The sequence below is a fragment of the Selaginella moellendorffii genome, unplaced genomic scaffold (assembly GCF_000143415.4).
Source record: "Selaginella moellendorffii unplaced genomic scaffold, v1.0 SELMOscaffold_173, whole genome shotgun sequence".
In the NCBI taxonomy this organism is placed as follows: domain Eukaryota; kingdom Viridiplantae; phylum Streptophyta; class Lycopodiopsida; order Selaginellales; family Selaginellaceae; genus Selaginella; species Selaginella moellendorffii.
In genome coordinates this window covers 87,352-103,710 of record NW_003314433.1, presented here as the reverse complement: position 1 = coordinate 103,710, position 16,359 = coordinate 87,352, and the positions used below count along the sequence as shown (strand labels likewise).

The 16,359-nt window shown below is 44.9% G+C and overlaps 1 protein-coding gene and 2 pseudogenes across 1 annotated transcript; 1 reads left to right on the top strand and 2 right to left on the bottom strand.

Moving 5' to 3' along the window:
* The window catches only part of LOC9638750, a 60,901-nt pseudogene extending 54,606 nt beyond the window's left edge, over positions 1 to 6,295 (top strand).
* A 328-nt stretch (positions 6,296 to 6,623) lies between these two features.
* Positions 6,624 to 7,561, bottom strand: LOC9638746 (phosphate transporter PHO1 homolog 1). The gene is made up of 4 exons (XM_024667453.1): positions 7,400 to 7,561; positions 7,052 to 7,259; positions 6,861 to 6,969; positions 6,624 to 6,675 (listed from the first exon to the last, which is right to left on the bottom strand). Exons 1-4 carry the CDS (start codon positions 7,559 to 7,561, stop codon positions 6,624 to 6,626), a joined length of 531 nt encoding a protein of 176 aa, XP_024523221.1.
* A 2,959-nt stretch (positions 7,562 to 10,520) lies between these two features.
* On the bottom strand, positions 10,521 to 12,422 carry LOC9638745 (annotated as a pseudogene).
* Between the last annotated feature and the right edge of the window lie 3,937 nt (positions 12,423 to 16,359).

Genomic DNA, 16,359 nt, shown 5'->3' with positions numbered 1-16,359 from the left:
GCACATCTTCTGCTTTGGGATTTGTAGTTAACTTGCTTTTGAGAAGACATGAATCCAAAAAGCTTATGAGGCTTCCCTTGATTTCGTCTAATATTGCATTCGCTATCTCTCCAACACCAGCAAAATGTCCTCAAACTTTGGCCCCAATAAATAATAGGATCAATGTAGTTTGGTGGGAGATCCAATTCAACACTTACAGAATTTTTCACTTGATGACCTTTAATTCCCTGAGTATAAGTTCCTCCAGGCCATTCACACAAGTAGTGAAGTCTACTATGTGTTCCCAGTATTTTGCTATAATTTTTCCACCTATTATTCTCATCAAGAATATATGGATATTTTGGGCAATCTGTCTCCAATTTCAATAATACTTGAAAACACGTTGTATGGATTGCATTCACTTTATCCATGATAAACTTGATTCCATTCTTGAGCTCGTTAACGCTTACTTCAATGTCATTAAGTTTTGTATCCAACTTGTTAAAACGGTTCTCCATTTTATCAAACATCTTCTTAATATATCTGAGGATTGCATCAAGTTTTGGGTCTTCAATGTTTGGAAACTCAACAACATCTGATGATGCCTTGGAATTGTGACTTCTCCAACCTCCTCATAGTCCTTCAAGAGTTCATGAAGTTCAACAAACTTATTCACCACTTCATGTTTTTGCTCATTAGGCATCAATAGCTTAGCCAAAGCATTCTCATCTGAGACCTTCAAATCGCTAATCACATCCCAACTCTCTGCTTCATGTGAATAATTCCAAAGTGTGGGAGTAGTCTAAACCTCTTTCTCTTGCTTCATATTTGATTTGCTTTAGTGGACAAATAACTGCATCCCATGATTTTGGTTTACCTACCTTATTTAGTATCCTTCTCCACACATAACCACGCCTTATCACATTTTCTTCAATTTCCAAAAATGGGCAATCCTCCATACATACCCCAATAATGCAATTTCTAATTTTTTCCATCCATCCTTCAGCTTCTTTTTCCAAATCTGGCCTTGGTGCATTCTCTACCTCTTTTGGGTAATAAATGATGACATCAACCCATTGCCTATCTTTCCAATTGTTTGTGTCTCCCCCAACTCTCACAATTGTCTCGATAAGGTTTTCTTTCAAAGCCACCCATCCATTCCCAAGCCTAATACCTTGCTTGCTTAATTTGTAAAGTTTAACTTGGATCTTTGTGAAAATACTTGCAGGAAACAATTTCAAGTCCTTGTCTTTGCATTCAAACCTCCTGCCCCAGTAGTTGTGGTTTTTTTGAGTGTCAATTGGCACTGATGGCAATAATAAATATTCTGGAGGTGAATATTCTTCTTGCAATAGTGTTGGCATTATTAACTCTTTGGGCAAGTTATGCCAATTCCCATCCCATGTATCATCCCAAGGCAATATCACTCCCATCTCATGGAGCACTCCAAGAATGCACTCCACTATTTTGTCTTGGTTCCCACATTGTTCTTGCAATTGATATTTAACTTGGTGTGTATCCATTTGACTTTTGAGTTTGCTAGTCTTCTCTGTAGGTATGAAGAGTTGCACCACATCCCTCATAAACCATTGGACATCTAAGATGACAAATTGAGACACAATGTCACCCTCTTCATGTCCCAAGCCAAAGTAAATTGCATCTCCACAATCATGTAGAAATTGCAAGACGAATTTAACAACGTTCTTTCTGGCTTCTATGTTTTTGGAACTGATGTTAGGCAAGAGGATTTTGCCAACCTTATCTAGGGGTATGACCTTGTTGTGACTTGCACTTTGTACCAGTTTCCCCTTTGCTTTGAGACATTCCCGTGGCATTTGTTGCTGGGCTGACAACAGTTCTTCCAAGCAACTCCCCAACATGGTTTTTATCCCCCTTAAATCTTTCACTTGAGTGGCCACCACCTTAAAACAAAAGTCATTCCCAAACTCAAGTACTTGCCGATAGCCTTTGTCGGAGATTATTGCAGAAACCACCTCCTTTGGGTCATAGCTGGATTTTCGAGTGAAAAAATTCAAGGCAATCAAGACCCTGGGCTTCCTTTTGGGTGAGGCTGATTGATGTGAAGCAATGAACCTCAGCCAGTAAACCAAATTCTGCTTGAAAACGTCACAATTGTCATCCTCCACCTTGCATACGATCAAGAAGAGATCCTTCTCACTTCCTCTGAGAAAGTACTGGTGGAAAGCATGGAACTCTTCCTGTCCAGCCAGGTCGCAAATGAGCAACTTTTGTTTGGTGGTCGCATAGACAAGTGGTTGCAGCTCAATGCCTGCTGTTGAAGCATGCCTTTGGAGACATGATGGAAACCAAGACACTCTGCGGCAGAGGTTTTTTTTTATTGTGGTCTTTCCAACCCTGCTAGCACCACACAAGAAGAGCTTTGCTGTTGACGGGTTGTCAAAGTCTTTGAATGCACTCTGCTGGAAGATTGCATTCCGCTCTAAAAGACCAGAACACCTCTGCTTGAAAGCTTCAGAAGCTTCGGAATCATTGCCTATATCAAGCTCTTCCACGAGGCTTTGGTAGTTTTCCTCCAGGGCAGCCAGAATTTGTCTCTTCTGTGCATCACTTCTAAGATAAGGAGCCCTGAATCTGCGCACCTTGCATTTTGGATCCCCCAGGAACTGGCAAAGCTCTTCCAGCTTTTCAAATTCTGACTTAAATCGAATATGTAAGTCTTCAATGCTGCTTCCCAAAAGGCACCTCCATGGCAGCTCCGAGTCACATGACAAAGCTTTCAGAGACTTGCAGCTGGTGATAGCTTTCCAAAAGAGCTCCTCATTCGTGATTTTGCAGTTCCTTATACTCAAATGCTCCAGTTGGCTCTTCTCTATGCCCTTAGCAAACTCCAACGTTAACTCATCTTCTCCCGTGCTACCCCATATTTTCAAATGGCGCAGCTTACAATGTGGACTTGAGAGAGCTGACCACAGACTGCTGTCACCGACCATTCCTCCTCCCTCGTCAGGACAATGAAGATCAAGCTTGATCAGCTTGCAATTGGGATTTTGTAGCGCTTTGCCCAACCATCCACCACCATCACCTGGATAAAGTGTAACGCTGAGTTCCTTCAAGCCACACTTAGCGCTGCTCAGGGCCTCACCCAGGCCCGTTGCATTGCTCAGGTCCTCACTTCGGCAATCTAAAACTGACAGGCTGGTGCCCTCCTGAAGAGCCTTGCATACCCATGGCAACACTCCAGCATCAGTACCCCAAAATAGGTATAGTCTTTGCAGCGAACAGTTTGGACTCGTGAGTGCCTTGAAGAGTGCTTCACCTGCCCCCTCTGGAAACGAATATGCCTGCAGTGCCACTAGCTTATTGCAAATGCCATTCTGAAATGCCTGTTCCCACCCTTCCTTGGCAATGCCCTCATCCAGGATGGCTAACTCTTCCACCTTGCACTCCTGACTTGCCAGATCCCTACTCAATTTCCCAAATCCTTCCACTGTCATCCTGTTCGCCAGCAATTCGAGACGTTTCAAGTTGTTTCCTGCTTTCCTAAGGAGTTGGCTAAGGAGAGTCTCTGGGTTCCCAACATGGCGCAACCAGAGCTCTGTCAAGCAGTCGAGCTGAGCAAAGGCCAACTCAAGCTCCTGAGGTGGTGTGAGGATGTCTGCGCCTACCCAATGGAATACTAGCACTTTCAAGACCTTGAATTCCTCTGTCATCGTCAGTAGCTTTGCAAACCTCTGCACCTCAATCTGGCGAATATCCTGTCCCTGCTGAGGAGGAGCAATGCCCTCTGCCACCCTTTGCATTCGATCACTGGGAATGCCCAACCTACAAGCGACCCTGGCAGCGAAGTGGATGAATCTGATGTCGAGCTGTGGTACCAAAGCGGCCTTGAGAATGTCAATGTGAGCAGCAGCAGCAGCAGACGAACTGCCATCACCAGGAGCATCTCCCACATCCAGAGCCTTGTCTAAACTCGGTGGATTTGAAATGTACCAGTTGAGCACACCAATCAGATCCTCCTCTGTGCCTCCAAACCACTGGACGGTAGCACTCACCTCATCAACAAACTCACCTTTGGATGCGTCAAGCGCCTCCAGCCTCCAGATGTGCCCACAATAAAACCGAATCGCATTGAAGTGCCACTTGTTGTCCCGCTTCGCTGCGAGAGCCTCCTTGACCGCCTTGACAGAGAAACAGCCGATCCACTCCTCCTCCATGGAAGTTTGCCCTGGATCGAAGGGGCAGTGGAGAGCACGAGTAAACTTGTAAAAGTGAACCTTGCCAGCAGTGGAAGCAAAGCACTAAAGAAAGTATGCCAGCTGTGGAAGAAAAGCAAAGCATATGCCAGCTGTGGAAGCAAAGCCATCGTATGGAAGCAAAGCGGACAGTACAAGCAAGAGTTAATTTAGGTTTTAGGGTTCTTCGAGCAAGACGGCCAAGGCGGCGGAGAAGCGAGCTCATCGCGACGAGAAGAAGGTGTGGGACGAGGATGATATTGATGCGATCTTGGTAAGCAAAGCACTGGCCAAAGACTCTCAATCGTTTTCCTTCTTGTCAGGCTAAACTCCACGAGGAGAAAGCAAAGAAGAGCGAAATTCATGTCGAAGAGAATGTAGCAGCTCCTTCCCCACAATGCAATTGCTCTGTGCGTAAGAATTCGATTGAAAGATTATAAGGTTTGTTTCTGTCGCTCATCGTTCTTCCTTGTTTTTTCACAACTAAACTGATTTCCTTTTGCAGTGGCAAGAGATAAAACCCAAGCTTGGAGCTGCCTGGCCTTCAGCTGGAACTGGTTCTCAGCTTGCTGTTTATTTAGATGAGGTATTTGTCTACTAAAAGTATAGTTTTGCGTGTTGTGAACATTTTTTCTTTTCTAGATTTTCTTGTACGGTGGCTATTTCAAAGAGCCTGCCCCTGACAAAGATCAATCCGACAAAGGTGTAGTGCTCGCAGATATGTGGACGTTAGATCCACGGATTGGGAGTGGGACAAGGTTTGCTTGTTTTACATTCTCGTTTGGAGTTTTAGTTTTTCAATGTGTTTTGTGAAGGTGAAAAAATCCGGTATGGCTCCTGGCCAAGAGCAGGATTTTTGTCCACATCTTGTTTGGTGGTGTAGTTGATGCTGATGAGTACGGTTTCAATGCATGCGTTGGAAAAACTAATGGCTTTTGCAGGTGATTCCCTGCACAGCGTTTTTATGATCGAGATGTATATGCTTTCCAGATGGTTTGTATCTCGTCGATTTTTTTAAAATTATCTAAGCACCATCGCTCGCAGGTATCCTTTGGAGCAAAGAGCCTAAAGATTAAGGTATGGCAATCTGAGATTGTGTAGTGGTTAAGTGTGCATCCAAAGCAGAAGAAAGTGGTTGATCCAAATGTGGAAAATGCGTCTCAACGTTGAGCGTTCTGCTTGAAGGTTGTTGCCTTGTGGAAGAATAAATGCTGGAATGGTCGTTGGAAAGGATACTTTGTTTCTGTATGGAGGTATGAAAGAAGTCGGCAAAAAAAAAAGTGACACGACGACCTTTCCTCGCTGGACCTTCGAGCATTATTGAGGTTAGTATGATCAAGCCATCATCCAGCCTCATACTAATGTCTCAAGCAGGAAACACAAAGCGCGTGGATTGAAGTTAGTAAGGAGAAAGGCGAAACTGATGGTGACAACAGTGATGCTGGATCGATTAATAAAGGAAAAGACGAAGAGGACGATGACGAGGTAGTAAAAAAGAAGGATGTAAGAAAACTTGTCGGTTTCCTTTTGTATTCTAGGATGCAGTGGAGTCACTGTGAAGAGGCAGCTGCTATTCTTAGGGGCGAAGGCAAAAAGCTGACACAGAAAGCACGGAAATTAAAGATCGATCCGAGCTGGGCCTGGCTGATTCCCAACAAACACTTTTGGTGAGTGCTGATAGTAGTTCATCTTCCTGTTCTGTTATTGATTTGTCTTTCAGCCTGGAGAAACGCTGAGAGATTTTTTCTCTTGGACGATCATGTATTGGCAAATGGCACCTTACGATCACACCCAACACACTGGAAAGGTGACAACGCAGGTTTTCTTTCGCTCGTTCTTCATGCTCTTTGCATCTATCAGGAGCTCAGGAAGGATGGATTTGACTTGGCAGAGACACGCTGACAAGGTAAAGTGGTGTCTCAAGAAGGAATCCTCACAACAGCATTGTTTGATTTGCGGCTCGCGAGACTTGAAGCCGACCACAACGCCGAAGAGGAGGCTACCAAACCTTCCAAAGAGCGCAGCAAGAAGAAACGATAAGGTCCGTGATCTCTGAAAGTTCTAGCTGAAAATTAAATGAATAGATTACAGTTATTCCCAAAGGTATGGTGAGTGCTTTCCTTTTCTAGAGGCAATGCCATTGCCATGAAACCACTAGTATACAATCTCTGCGTCGCATCATCAATGGTGATAGAAGGTTAATTAATAACCACGATCCGAATGCATGAAATGGATATCCTGCTCTTACCCAGGATAAAGTTTGATTGCTCGCAGAGTGTATGGGCCTGATAAAGTTTATATTTCCATGATTGCTCGCAGAGTGTATGGGCCTGAGATATCCATGGCTTGCTTTCATTTGCCTTTCGTAAAGTGCAGAGTGAACACTCTCTCTACGCGGTCCATCAGCAAGACCCTCAAAGGAAAATTTCTTCACACCTTGTCCGACGTTGCAAAGTGAGAGTTTTCGACCATCTTGAGATAACTGCCAGACTCCAGTCACCTGAAAATTTAAAAAACCTTTTTAGAAGTCTGCAGTAATTTTCCATTTTCCATAAGTACCTTGTCATATTTCTTGCGGATCCTGACGAATGCCATCATGTTCAAGGAGCTGCCAAGTAAGTTTTCAACACTTTGAGAACATGGATCAATCGTATAGAGGTCATTCACCTGAAGTTTCTTAGGAGTCGAAGCCCACGATAAAATTCGACAAAGGCCGTCTGGAGCATCTTGGCTGCTCGCTGAACCTTTCCTTTGTTGCCGGGCTCCCCTTCAAGCTCTGAGATTCGTCATCTACAACATGGCAGAGATCAAACGATTCCAAGTTAAGTGCCACAGAATTAGAGGCTGCTAGAACGAACCTTGCATAGGGATGAGCTCTTCCATTTGGATGTGAAGTTGCCGTGCTTGAGCATCGTACTCGTCTTCCTTGCATCTAAAAAACTTGTCCACTTTGTTGAGCTGATCGTCAAGGCCGAAAAAGAAGCTCTTTTCGTGATCCGATCGAGTTCCGAACAGCTCCGTCTCGTAAAAATCCTCGCCATCTCCAATTCTCGTCTTGTGCACAACCTGATCGTATTGAAGGGTTTTGTTTTGTCTTTACAGTCCAGAACATCCATGGACGTTTCGGAGGATATGGATTGTTCGCAGCAGCTGCTCAGGATGGCGCTGGGATTTTGCAGCAAGTTTTGAAGCTTGCTCTTGTCAACCGAGAAGACATTTGGATCGAACACCTTGTGCTGCTGGTTCTTGGTATGTAGGATCTGGTTTTTGATTCTCTTGACAACTTTCTTGAGCTGCTTGTAGTCGCAGTACTTCACCCGCCACTCTGGGACGAGCTGGCCCTCCAGCTGCTTCTGGAACTTCACCATGTCTGAAAGCTTGGATTACCTGAGGCGAACATCGTCAAGAAAACGATCAAGCAAGAGATGAAATACCTGGAGGAAATGGTGTCAAGTTCAGAATGCCTCTTCAAACTTTTCTGGCGCCTGTGCTCTGGAAGCAGAGGAAGAACAGTGGCAGTGAGCATATGACGAGACAAATGGTGGCGTGGAATCATCAAATGCATTGTGCTGGGGAGGAGCACCACCAATTCTCACAAGAAAACAGCGCCTTAAGATCATCTCTGGAAAAAAGGGGGAAAGCCTTCGTTTCTCACCGAGGCCAGCGAACAATTACATAAGAACACGTTTTCCCGAGTGAAACTGACGCAGCAGAGTGCAAGAGGAGAGAAGAAGCAAGCGATCCATTGGCCTATGGAACTTAAAAAGGAAACAAAAGGACAGGGAATGCAGGGGAATCTACATGAAAAGAAGCTGCCGTAAGTTACACACTTACACACACTCTCACACACTTCAACTCTTTTCTTGTCAACACGAGTAATTTATGCGAGCGAAAGGGAATGAAAGAATCATTTGAGCATCTAAAGCATGGAAGGAAGCGAGGCACGTACTCTTTCTGGAAATCACGCTTATGGAGCGTTTTGTTTCGTCAGAGTCCCGATTGCTGGCGCAACCAAACTGAAAGAATCGCAAGCTCAGAACTACGAAAGCAAAGAAAAAACTTACTCTTGAAAGGGGACGAAGAGGAGAAGAATAACCGAAGGAGCCAAGCTTGGAATCGAGAGAGCTTGTCGAGTTCTCGAGGTGAGAGCCCTTTGCTCACTCAAAAACTTGGAGCCTTCTCTCCTTCTGCGAGAGGAAGAGGGAGCGGGGGGAGTTTGCAATGAAGGTGGTGGTCGCATTTTATACTCTGGTTGGTCGACTAGAGACACACAAGACATGGAAGAATAGTGGTGTGATAATTGCCCGACTATCATCAAAGGGGGGTATAAGGGTGAGAACTTTGCTTTGAATCACTGGATATGCAGCTCGGGATATGCTGAGAGAAGTCCGCCATACCACGCAGAAAGAAAGAGAACGAAAATAAATGCATTTTAGCTTATCTTCCATTCGCAATGCTCCACCTTCTTAGTGGCCCGATTATACTTTTCCTTTTCCTTGCCAGATTCTGCACAATTCTTCGGTAAGAAAGCCAAAACTTCTGGCTGTAAAGCATTTCACGTACCAGTCTGTGGGTTTTTAACATTGATCCGCATCGTTTTATTGACGACGTGGACCCCAACCCGCCGGGTTTTTTCTCCTTCCATTTGCTGTTGCTTGCTGAGACACGCGATTTAAATCCAGAATACAAACCTCTCCGTTGCTACTGATGAGTTTGATCCCTGTCGTTCCGACCTGAGTGTGCTTGATTCTCGCTTTTGATCCTGATGTCACCCTGTTCTACAGCAACCACCATGAATGGATGAGTATAAATGTGTAAACATACCCTCGTTTTCCTTCACCATATATCAATCTCAGTAAACCTGGAATTTGTATGCCACTGCACACACAGCAGCATCCACTAAATTAGATTCCAGAGCTGAGAACTTTAACACGCTTACCTGGACGATGACTCGTCCCTGCTTATTTTTTCGCCTATCGTTGGCTGTGCCTCCTACATTAGGAGCAAAGGTCTTCCCGCATAACCATCAAGCCACGTTTCGTGGATTCGTAATGCACTCGCATAAGGCATGCCATCCTGTAAGAGAAGCAAAGCTGAATAACTCCACCAAGACAAAGCGATAAGAACGCCACCTCATATTGAAACACACGGCGGTTGTCAAGCGATAATTCAGCTCTTCGTCTGGAATGCACCAGCAATAAAATAATGCATATGACTCAGAAAGAACTTGACGTACCCGTTCGCTGCCACTTATCAAACTTGACAACCCAAGTAACGTCCCCAACCTTCGTCGCACGAATTCGATCAACCCACATACAGAAGTTCTTTCCCCTGTGAATACCGTGGAGGGGACACGCTTCTACGAAGATCGTCTTCTAGTCCCCACGGAGTGACCAGCGTTGAGTCAGGGGCCTGCCAGCCATTTCGTTGCTCAAGCATCCAAAACTACTAAACACGAGGAACTTACCATTGGCCTTTTCAAGTGTTCAAACAGTGAGCTGGCTCAGTAAGTCGGCATCCCTGGGCGAAACACAAGGATCAAACTTGAACTCTCGGATAGCTTGTAAGATTCCCGAAGCGCATCTTTCAGTGCCACGAAAGATCTTGGGATTGTCTTTGGCTATCAAGGTACCACTGCGTAAGATCTTCAAACGCATTCCCGACCTGAGATCGTCAGTGAGTGAGTGGGTGATCAATCGACTTCAAGAACTTACGATCACTCCAAAAACGTCTTTGACGGCAAAGAGCTCAGTATCACAAGAACTTTCTGAGGAGCTCTGCCTTCCCTCATGAGCTGTCCCTTGTCAGCTGCTCAAGGGAGAACATCCATATCCTGTCCTCCGCTGTATATGATTTTTACATCCAACTGGAAGAACAAAAAAGAAAAAGATCACAAAAGCTTCGAACGATCCTCTAAAAACTTGCCTCACACTTGATCAATCTCTTCAACAGTGTCTCCACAACCCGAGGAGCTTCCGCCTTCTTCAGCTTGAAGCTGACTTTGTGAGGTCGCTGTGTCCTACAGAAAAAAAAAAAAGCCAGGACGAGATAGAGAAAACCGTTGTAAACACAATCAAAGAGAGGATATGGAATTTTTCTACCTGGAATGTAAGCTCTGGAAACTTGGAAGTCTCTTCCAAACAGCCGTATCCCACCCCTTGTTTGGTTCTCGCTCTCATTCAGCGAGTCATGGAAATAATCTGCGGCCCAGAGCGCATTGAAGAGGCATTGCAATGCGTACCATTGTTCCATCGAGATCGGAGACGATCGCGAGCCGCGCCCCCTCCATTACAAGCTAATGTGCAAAGAACCCTAAAAGCATATGCATAGTATCCCTCGAATCTTTTTAGACTTTTCACTAGTTTCCAACTTGTCTTCCTTCCCAATCCTCGTAGCCTCTTAGAAACGCACGAAGAGGACCACTCTCTCATTCGGAGATACCGCCGAATCGTAAAGGGATCTTCCCTTCACATAGAAGTTTCACATTCAAGAGTCGCTCCACACAAATTCCTTTTCAGAGTTTCTATACCTCGAATTCCGCCATCACTGGAGCGTTCATACTGTTGTTGTTCAATCACGAAAGAAAAAGAACTTAAGAGTTCTCACTAGCAAGACCAAGAAGCCCGTGTCCCAAGCGCGCGAGCTCTGTCATACTTGGTCAAAATTCCGGTGCTTCCTCATTGTTTTCTTGCTCTTCGACCTCTTCCTGGAAGAGCAATCCAAGGCAGCCTCATACTAATGTCTCAAGGGTTATCCTCATCACAATCACCTGGCTATGGTGATGGTGGTGGTGGCTCTGCTGCTGCTGCTGCTGCCCGATCAAATTCCCCGAGCACTGCCCTCCTGGTTGAGCACCGAGATCCACGTCCCGCTCTCCTTGGCAGTCATCTTGTCTTGCAAGCACTTGGACTGCCTCACGAGCTTCCTGATCTTCCCGATATCCGGGGACATGTGTCGGATTACCGCAGTGACAACTCCAACCTTCCACACCTTCTTGAGATCATGGGGCTTCTTATACGGCGGCGGCCCCTGCCCCTTTGGAAGCCCAAGCTCGGGCCACCACTCCTCGTCGCCGCTCGGCCACCACGGCGGCGCCACCCCTTTCTCCAGCGGGTACCTCCGCTGGGGTGGATCGCAGTGCTGCATTGCGTGGTGTCCTGGAGCTCCTGGAAAGTGTGTGGCGTCGGGGCGGCGGCGGAGAGCTGGCCAGCGCCGCCGCCGGATCTGGAGCAGATGCCCTCGTACTTGGCCATGGCGGCGGGGCCGTTCCGATCGAAGCGGACCTTCTCCTTCCATCACGCGGTTGTTGTTGCTGGCGCCGCTCACTGGCTTGCCCTTCTCGGGGATGATGCCATAGACGAATCCTTGGGCTTTGCAGACCTCCATCATCTTGAGCGTGTACTTGAGGATCCCGTCCTGGGCTCGCAACATCTTCCGCCGGGCTTGCTCCTGGAGATTGCCCAGATTCTGGTGCTGCGCTGCTGGGCCGCCGTGATGCTGCTGCTGCTGCTGCTGCCCATGGCTGTGATTCGAGTGATTCGAGGAGAATGCGTTGTTGACCCTGGCCTTTTGCTTGTCCTTGATCCGCTTGAGCCGCAGCCGATCGTTCCAAATCCTCTTCTCCAGCTCGTCCACGTCCATGTCGTCGTCGCTGAAATCCTCGTGATCCTGGACGACCGCCTCGCCCAGGCCTCATCGTTGTCTCCCACAAGATCCACGTCCAGGCCATAGCAGAGGTCCGGGTCGCCGCCGTGGAGCTCCATCTTGCGGATCGATCGGAGTGGAAATATTTCGAGCAAGCGCTTCCGAGAGGAGGGAATATTTCGGAGCGATTACCTCCAATTCGCCATGGAAAGCCGAGGATCGAATGGGAAAAGCGAGGAAGATCACGGGAAGCAGAGAGAAAGAAGGAAAAAGCTCGATTCAACGCGAGCCCCTTGTGTGATTACCTAGCTCCATCGATGCCCCGTCGACGCGCGCTCGATCGCGCCCGTGACACAGTGGCGCAGCGCCTTCAAATTCGACACATTGCCCGGGCAAGCGTCATAATCCCAATGCCGCCACCGCTGCGAGGCGCTGCCAACACGATCAACGAGAATCGATGCCCTAGCGCATCAAGATCCCCGCTTTGCTCGGCGAGAGAGAGAAGAGCAAAGGCGCAGCGCCCCTCGCCATAGCCAACTACTAGCTAATAGCTATCCATCCAAATGCCGTACAATTCCCCCAGGTCGGGTTTCTGACATGGAAGTCCACTGGCTTTTTGACACGTGGCACAGCTACATCTGGATATACAATCCAGCCACCGTGGACGCCCTTTTCAGCCCTTCGGGCTTACGGCCAATTTAGCTATCTGCCTCAAATTTAGCTATAACCGGTTTGTTGCCAGATTTAGCAGCTCCCCGAATTTAAGTTTGTCGGAATCCAGTTTGGGTCATAAAATGGACCACTGGGGGACGCCGGGCTCGAACCCGGACCAGCGGATGCCGCGCCGCGCCGGACTCGAGCCACGGACCGGCGGTCTCGTACCCGCCACCGTACGCTCTACGCCTCCACCGCTACCATACGCCTCTCTCTAGTTTATTATACGCCTCCAATCCTTGGTAGTGCTTCCTCATGATCACCTCTATGTGACAACCAACCCCGCGTAGAGTACGCGGGGTACGACGTTTGAAACTCCATTCATTGGGCTTTGTTAAAGAGAATAAAAGAGAGAACGCCACTCTAGCAAAACCTAGAAATCAAAAACTAAGGGGATGACAATGCTAGTAGTTCTTCTTTTTTACATCGTGCCATTATTGGTTTGACTCTATAGCTTAGATGCCGGTGCCTTAACCCTAGCGAATAATAGAATATTCGCTGCCGGAGAATATTCCGGAATCGGCCCATGGTCCACCAGTGACAAGAGGTTTTGGGCCCCTAAAATGCTTATTTTTATTGTTCGCTGGGAGTCCATGTTCCCTCTTTAGCTCCCCATGTGTGGCCTTTGTTTTTGTTGCCAGCAAAAGAAACACACAGAAAGTTTGAAGGAGAGAGAGAGCGCAAAAATCTGAGAGGAGAGAGAAATGGCACCGGCTTTGATTGACTTTGCCGCGCTCCACTTCTTTGATCCCTCCATCTCCATCTCGTCCTTTTTCTTTTTCTATTCGGACTTGGACGATTCGATCCATGCCATGTTTCGCTCGAAGTCGATGGATCACTGCCCGATCACTCCACCACTTCTTGTCAACTGGAAAAGTCTTTAAATTCCTCTCGCTGATGTGATCAGCACGGCATTAGCCTGAGATCAAGGCCGCAGATCATCCAGCAAAGTCTAAGCTTTTTGCCATGGATGTGACAAGCTAACGTGTTATCCAGAGCGCTTACAGGTTCCATTGTTTTTTCCATGACAATTCTTTTTCCTCTGGCGACCGGCACGAAAGTCGTCCGAAGCAACCCAAACTGGAAACAAGATACATGCCCAGTTTCTCGGACAGATTTCCTCAAGCCCGGCAGCACACGGAAGACGAAGAAATTCGTTAAAAAATCCACGAGCAAGCAGCAAGAGAGAGAGAGAGAGAGAGACATAAAGAACTTTGCCAAGCCCAAAGTCGTTGATGTTAAGCTAGGCCGTGCTTGAAGCGCGTGATGATGATCATGAAAGTTCCTGTTGAGATGCTCGGTGGATTCTCCGTGTCTCCAGCTAGAGACTTATCGATCAATCCACAGTGTGCGGCAGCCGTCGTTTCGCTCGATCGCTCCCTCGTTTGCAAAAGCTCGGACTTGACGATCTTTCTCTTTCTGCCATGGATTCCTCCATGAAGAGACCACCGAGCCAAGTTGCGAGAGTGAGGTTAAGCTGTAGTGATCTTACGGACATCCTCTTTTTGGATTGCTTCCTTTTTTACTCCGCGTATCGTATCGACACTGTTGTAGAAGAAACAAACGAGTTTTGGAGGTAGCAACTTCCCTTCCATTTGATTGATACATGAAGAACAAGATATCGCTTGCAAGTGGAAGATCACACGGGAGATGTTTGGAGTCAAACTGGAACTTTCGTGATTGTTACGAGCACCTCCCCTGAATCCAGCACCACACTATCTATCTGGTAATGTTTCAAAACGAGTAAACTAATCAGTGTTTGTTGGGAATGAATGTTTGTGCTGCTTGGCCACTTGCACTGCGGCAGCAGAGGAGGATGTTTTGCGGCAACTATACCCGACTAAATCGAAGTACTTTAATTGCAATTTGCAAGATCACAAGTACTAGTTCTGAAGAAAAACAGCAAGATGTGCTTATAATCAAAGCATTCTTGCAATGCAAGTGGAAATTCACTATGTTTACCTAGGCTTTCCAAGGATGCTTCATCTGAATTGCATAGTGTCACCCTGCCATATGAAAAAGACAAGAGAAAAATTCTTACTCACTAGAGTTTGGCAATTTTACTTTAGCTACTACAATTTTTCCATTGTTGATACTCACTGTAGCTTCATTCAACTCTACACTTTTTTACTTGATTAGAGATGTAAAGTTTTGTCTCATGTTCTAGAATTTTGTCTATAGTTACAAAACCACAAGCTTATCCATAAATGCATTAATATTACTATAAACAATTAAAGAGAATAACTTGAAAGATGATCAATAGGGTTCAAATATAGAAGGAAAGCGCTTATGAATAAAAATATATCTTATTTTCCAAGTGCATTCATTTTTTCAATCGGTTAAAGGTCTTGGGATATTTAGGGTTAAGTGTCTCTTGGTTGGGTGACTTCCCGGGAATTTCAAATTTAAGAGTTTATAATTATTTCAATGCAAAGGTATAATTTCAACTTATCTCTCTTCCTTTCAGCTTATTTTCTTTGCTTTTCAATATGTAGTGAGTGAAATGCTTTCACTCGTAAGTTTTTCATAGGTGAGTGAATAAAACTTGATTAACTCTTATAACCTGCTTTTCCAAAGTTACATTTAAGATGGCCAAATGAGCAGTGTGATGTGCTCTTACAACCAAGTAAATAGTTTCTTAACTTGTGCTAATCAAAGTTTGCTCACAAATATAATACAAAATAGGTGGAGATGCAATAAATTTATTCATTTCTCTCCTCGAGAAAAATCATTCTTTTACTTTTTATTAAATATATAGTTTTTACTCCCTTAGCCAAAGATGCAGTTGTTGATTCCATATTATAGGTAAAAATTTGATAATTAGAATTGTTGCAGGTTTCAATATTAATTTTGGGACCAACTTCTAAAGTTTTACCAAGATTATTTTAAATTAATAAATTCAAAACTTTTTCTTGACAATCATGAGAAATCAACACTTCAAATTAGAAATATCACCAAGGTTAACTTTAACCATATAATATCCAATCTCATTACAACCAAAATGTGGCTTAGATTATTCAATGGCAATCCAAACACTTAACTATATTCATCACTTGTAGATGCAATGATAATTATCAACAATTTGCTTTAGATATTGCTTTCCAAGGAATTGTTCTCCTAAAAAACAATGGCTTACTACTTTTATTCACAATCTTGAAAATTGTGGCTCTTATAGGAAACAATGTAAATACAACATACATGATACTTGGAAACTACAAATGTGAAAGATAAATTTTTTCTCAAAACTCTTTAGATATTATTTATGGTTTTTTTGGAGAAATGTCATACAAGTATGTATCACCTTTGCAAAACATGCAAATCTACAATAATAACATCCTCTATTTATAATATTTATTTCGAGAATGTAGTCTCAACTCATCTCCAACATTTCATATGCAACCACTTATTCTATTATTCTTGTGATCACTACTTTTTGTTGATATCTTGGCTTTCAAGGACAACTTATGAATCTCAAGTGTTATTTGGTTTAGATATTCTAGTTAGTCCAATGGTGCTATTCTCACTCTTATTACTTTTGGACCATAAAATCCAAGTATTCCATCTCTTGCTTTTTTTTCTTTGTAATACAAATATTGAATCTAAAATTAAGTGGTCATTTGGTAAATACTTAGTACCACAAAGCATCCATAAATGTTTCCATGTTAGATATGAAAATGAAATACAATCCATTGTTGATATTTAAGGAGAAGGTATCAATTTTACACAAGGTTACTAACAATTTTGGTAATATAGTAAACAACCTCTTACGAGTGAGATTTGGAGAGTGTAAGTTTTGTAAATGATGCAC

Excerpts from the sequence above, each read along its gene's own strand:
- LOC9638746 (XM_024667453.1), bottom strand. The coding sequence starts at position 7,561 with ATGGTGAAGTTCCAGAAGCAGCTGGAGGGCCAGCTCGTCCCAGAGTGG. Across the intron at positions 7,260-7,399 it reads TCGATCCAAATGTCTTCTCG|GTTGTGCACAAGACGAGAAT; the intron begins GTTGACAAGAGC and ends CAATACGATCAG. Across the intron at positions 6,676-6,860 it reads CGACTCCTAAGAAACTTCAG|TTATCTCAAGATGGTCGAAA; the intron begins GTGAATGACCTC and ends GGAGTCTGGCAG.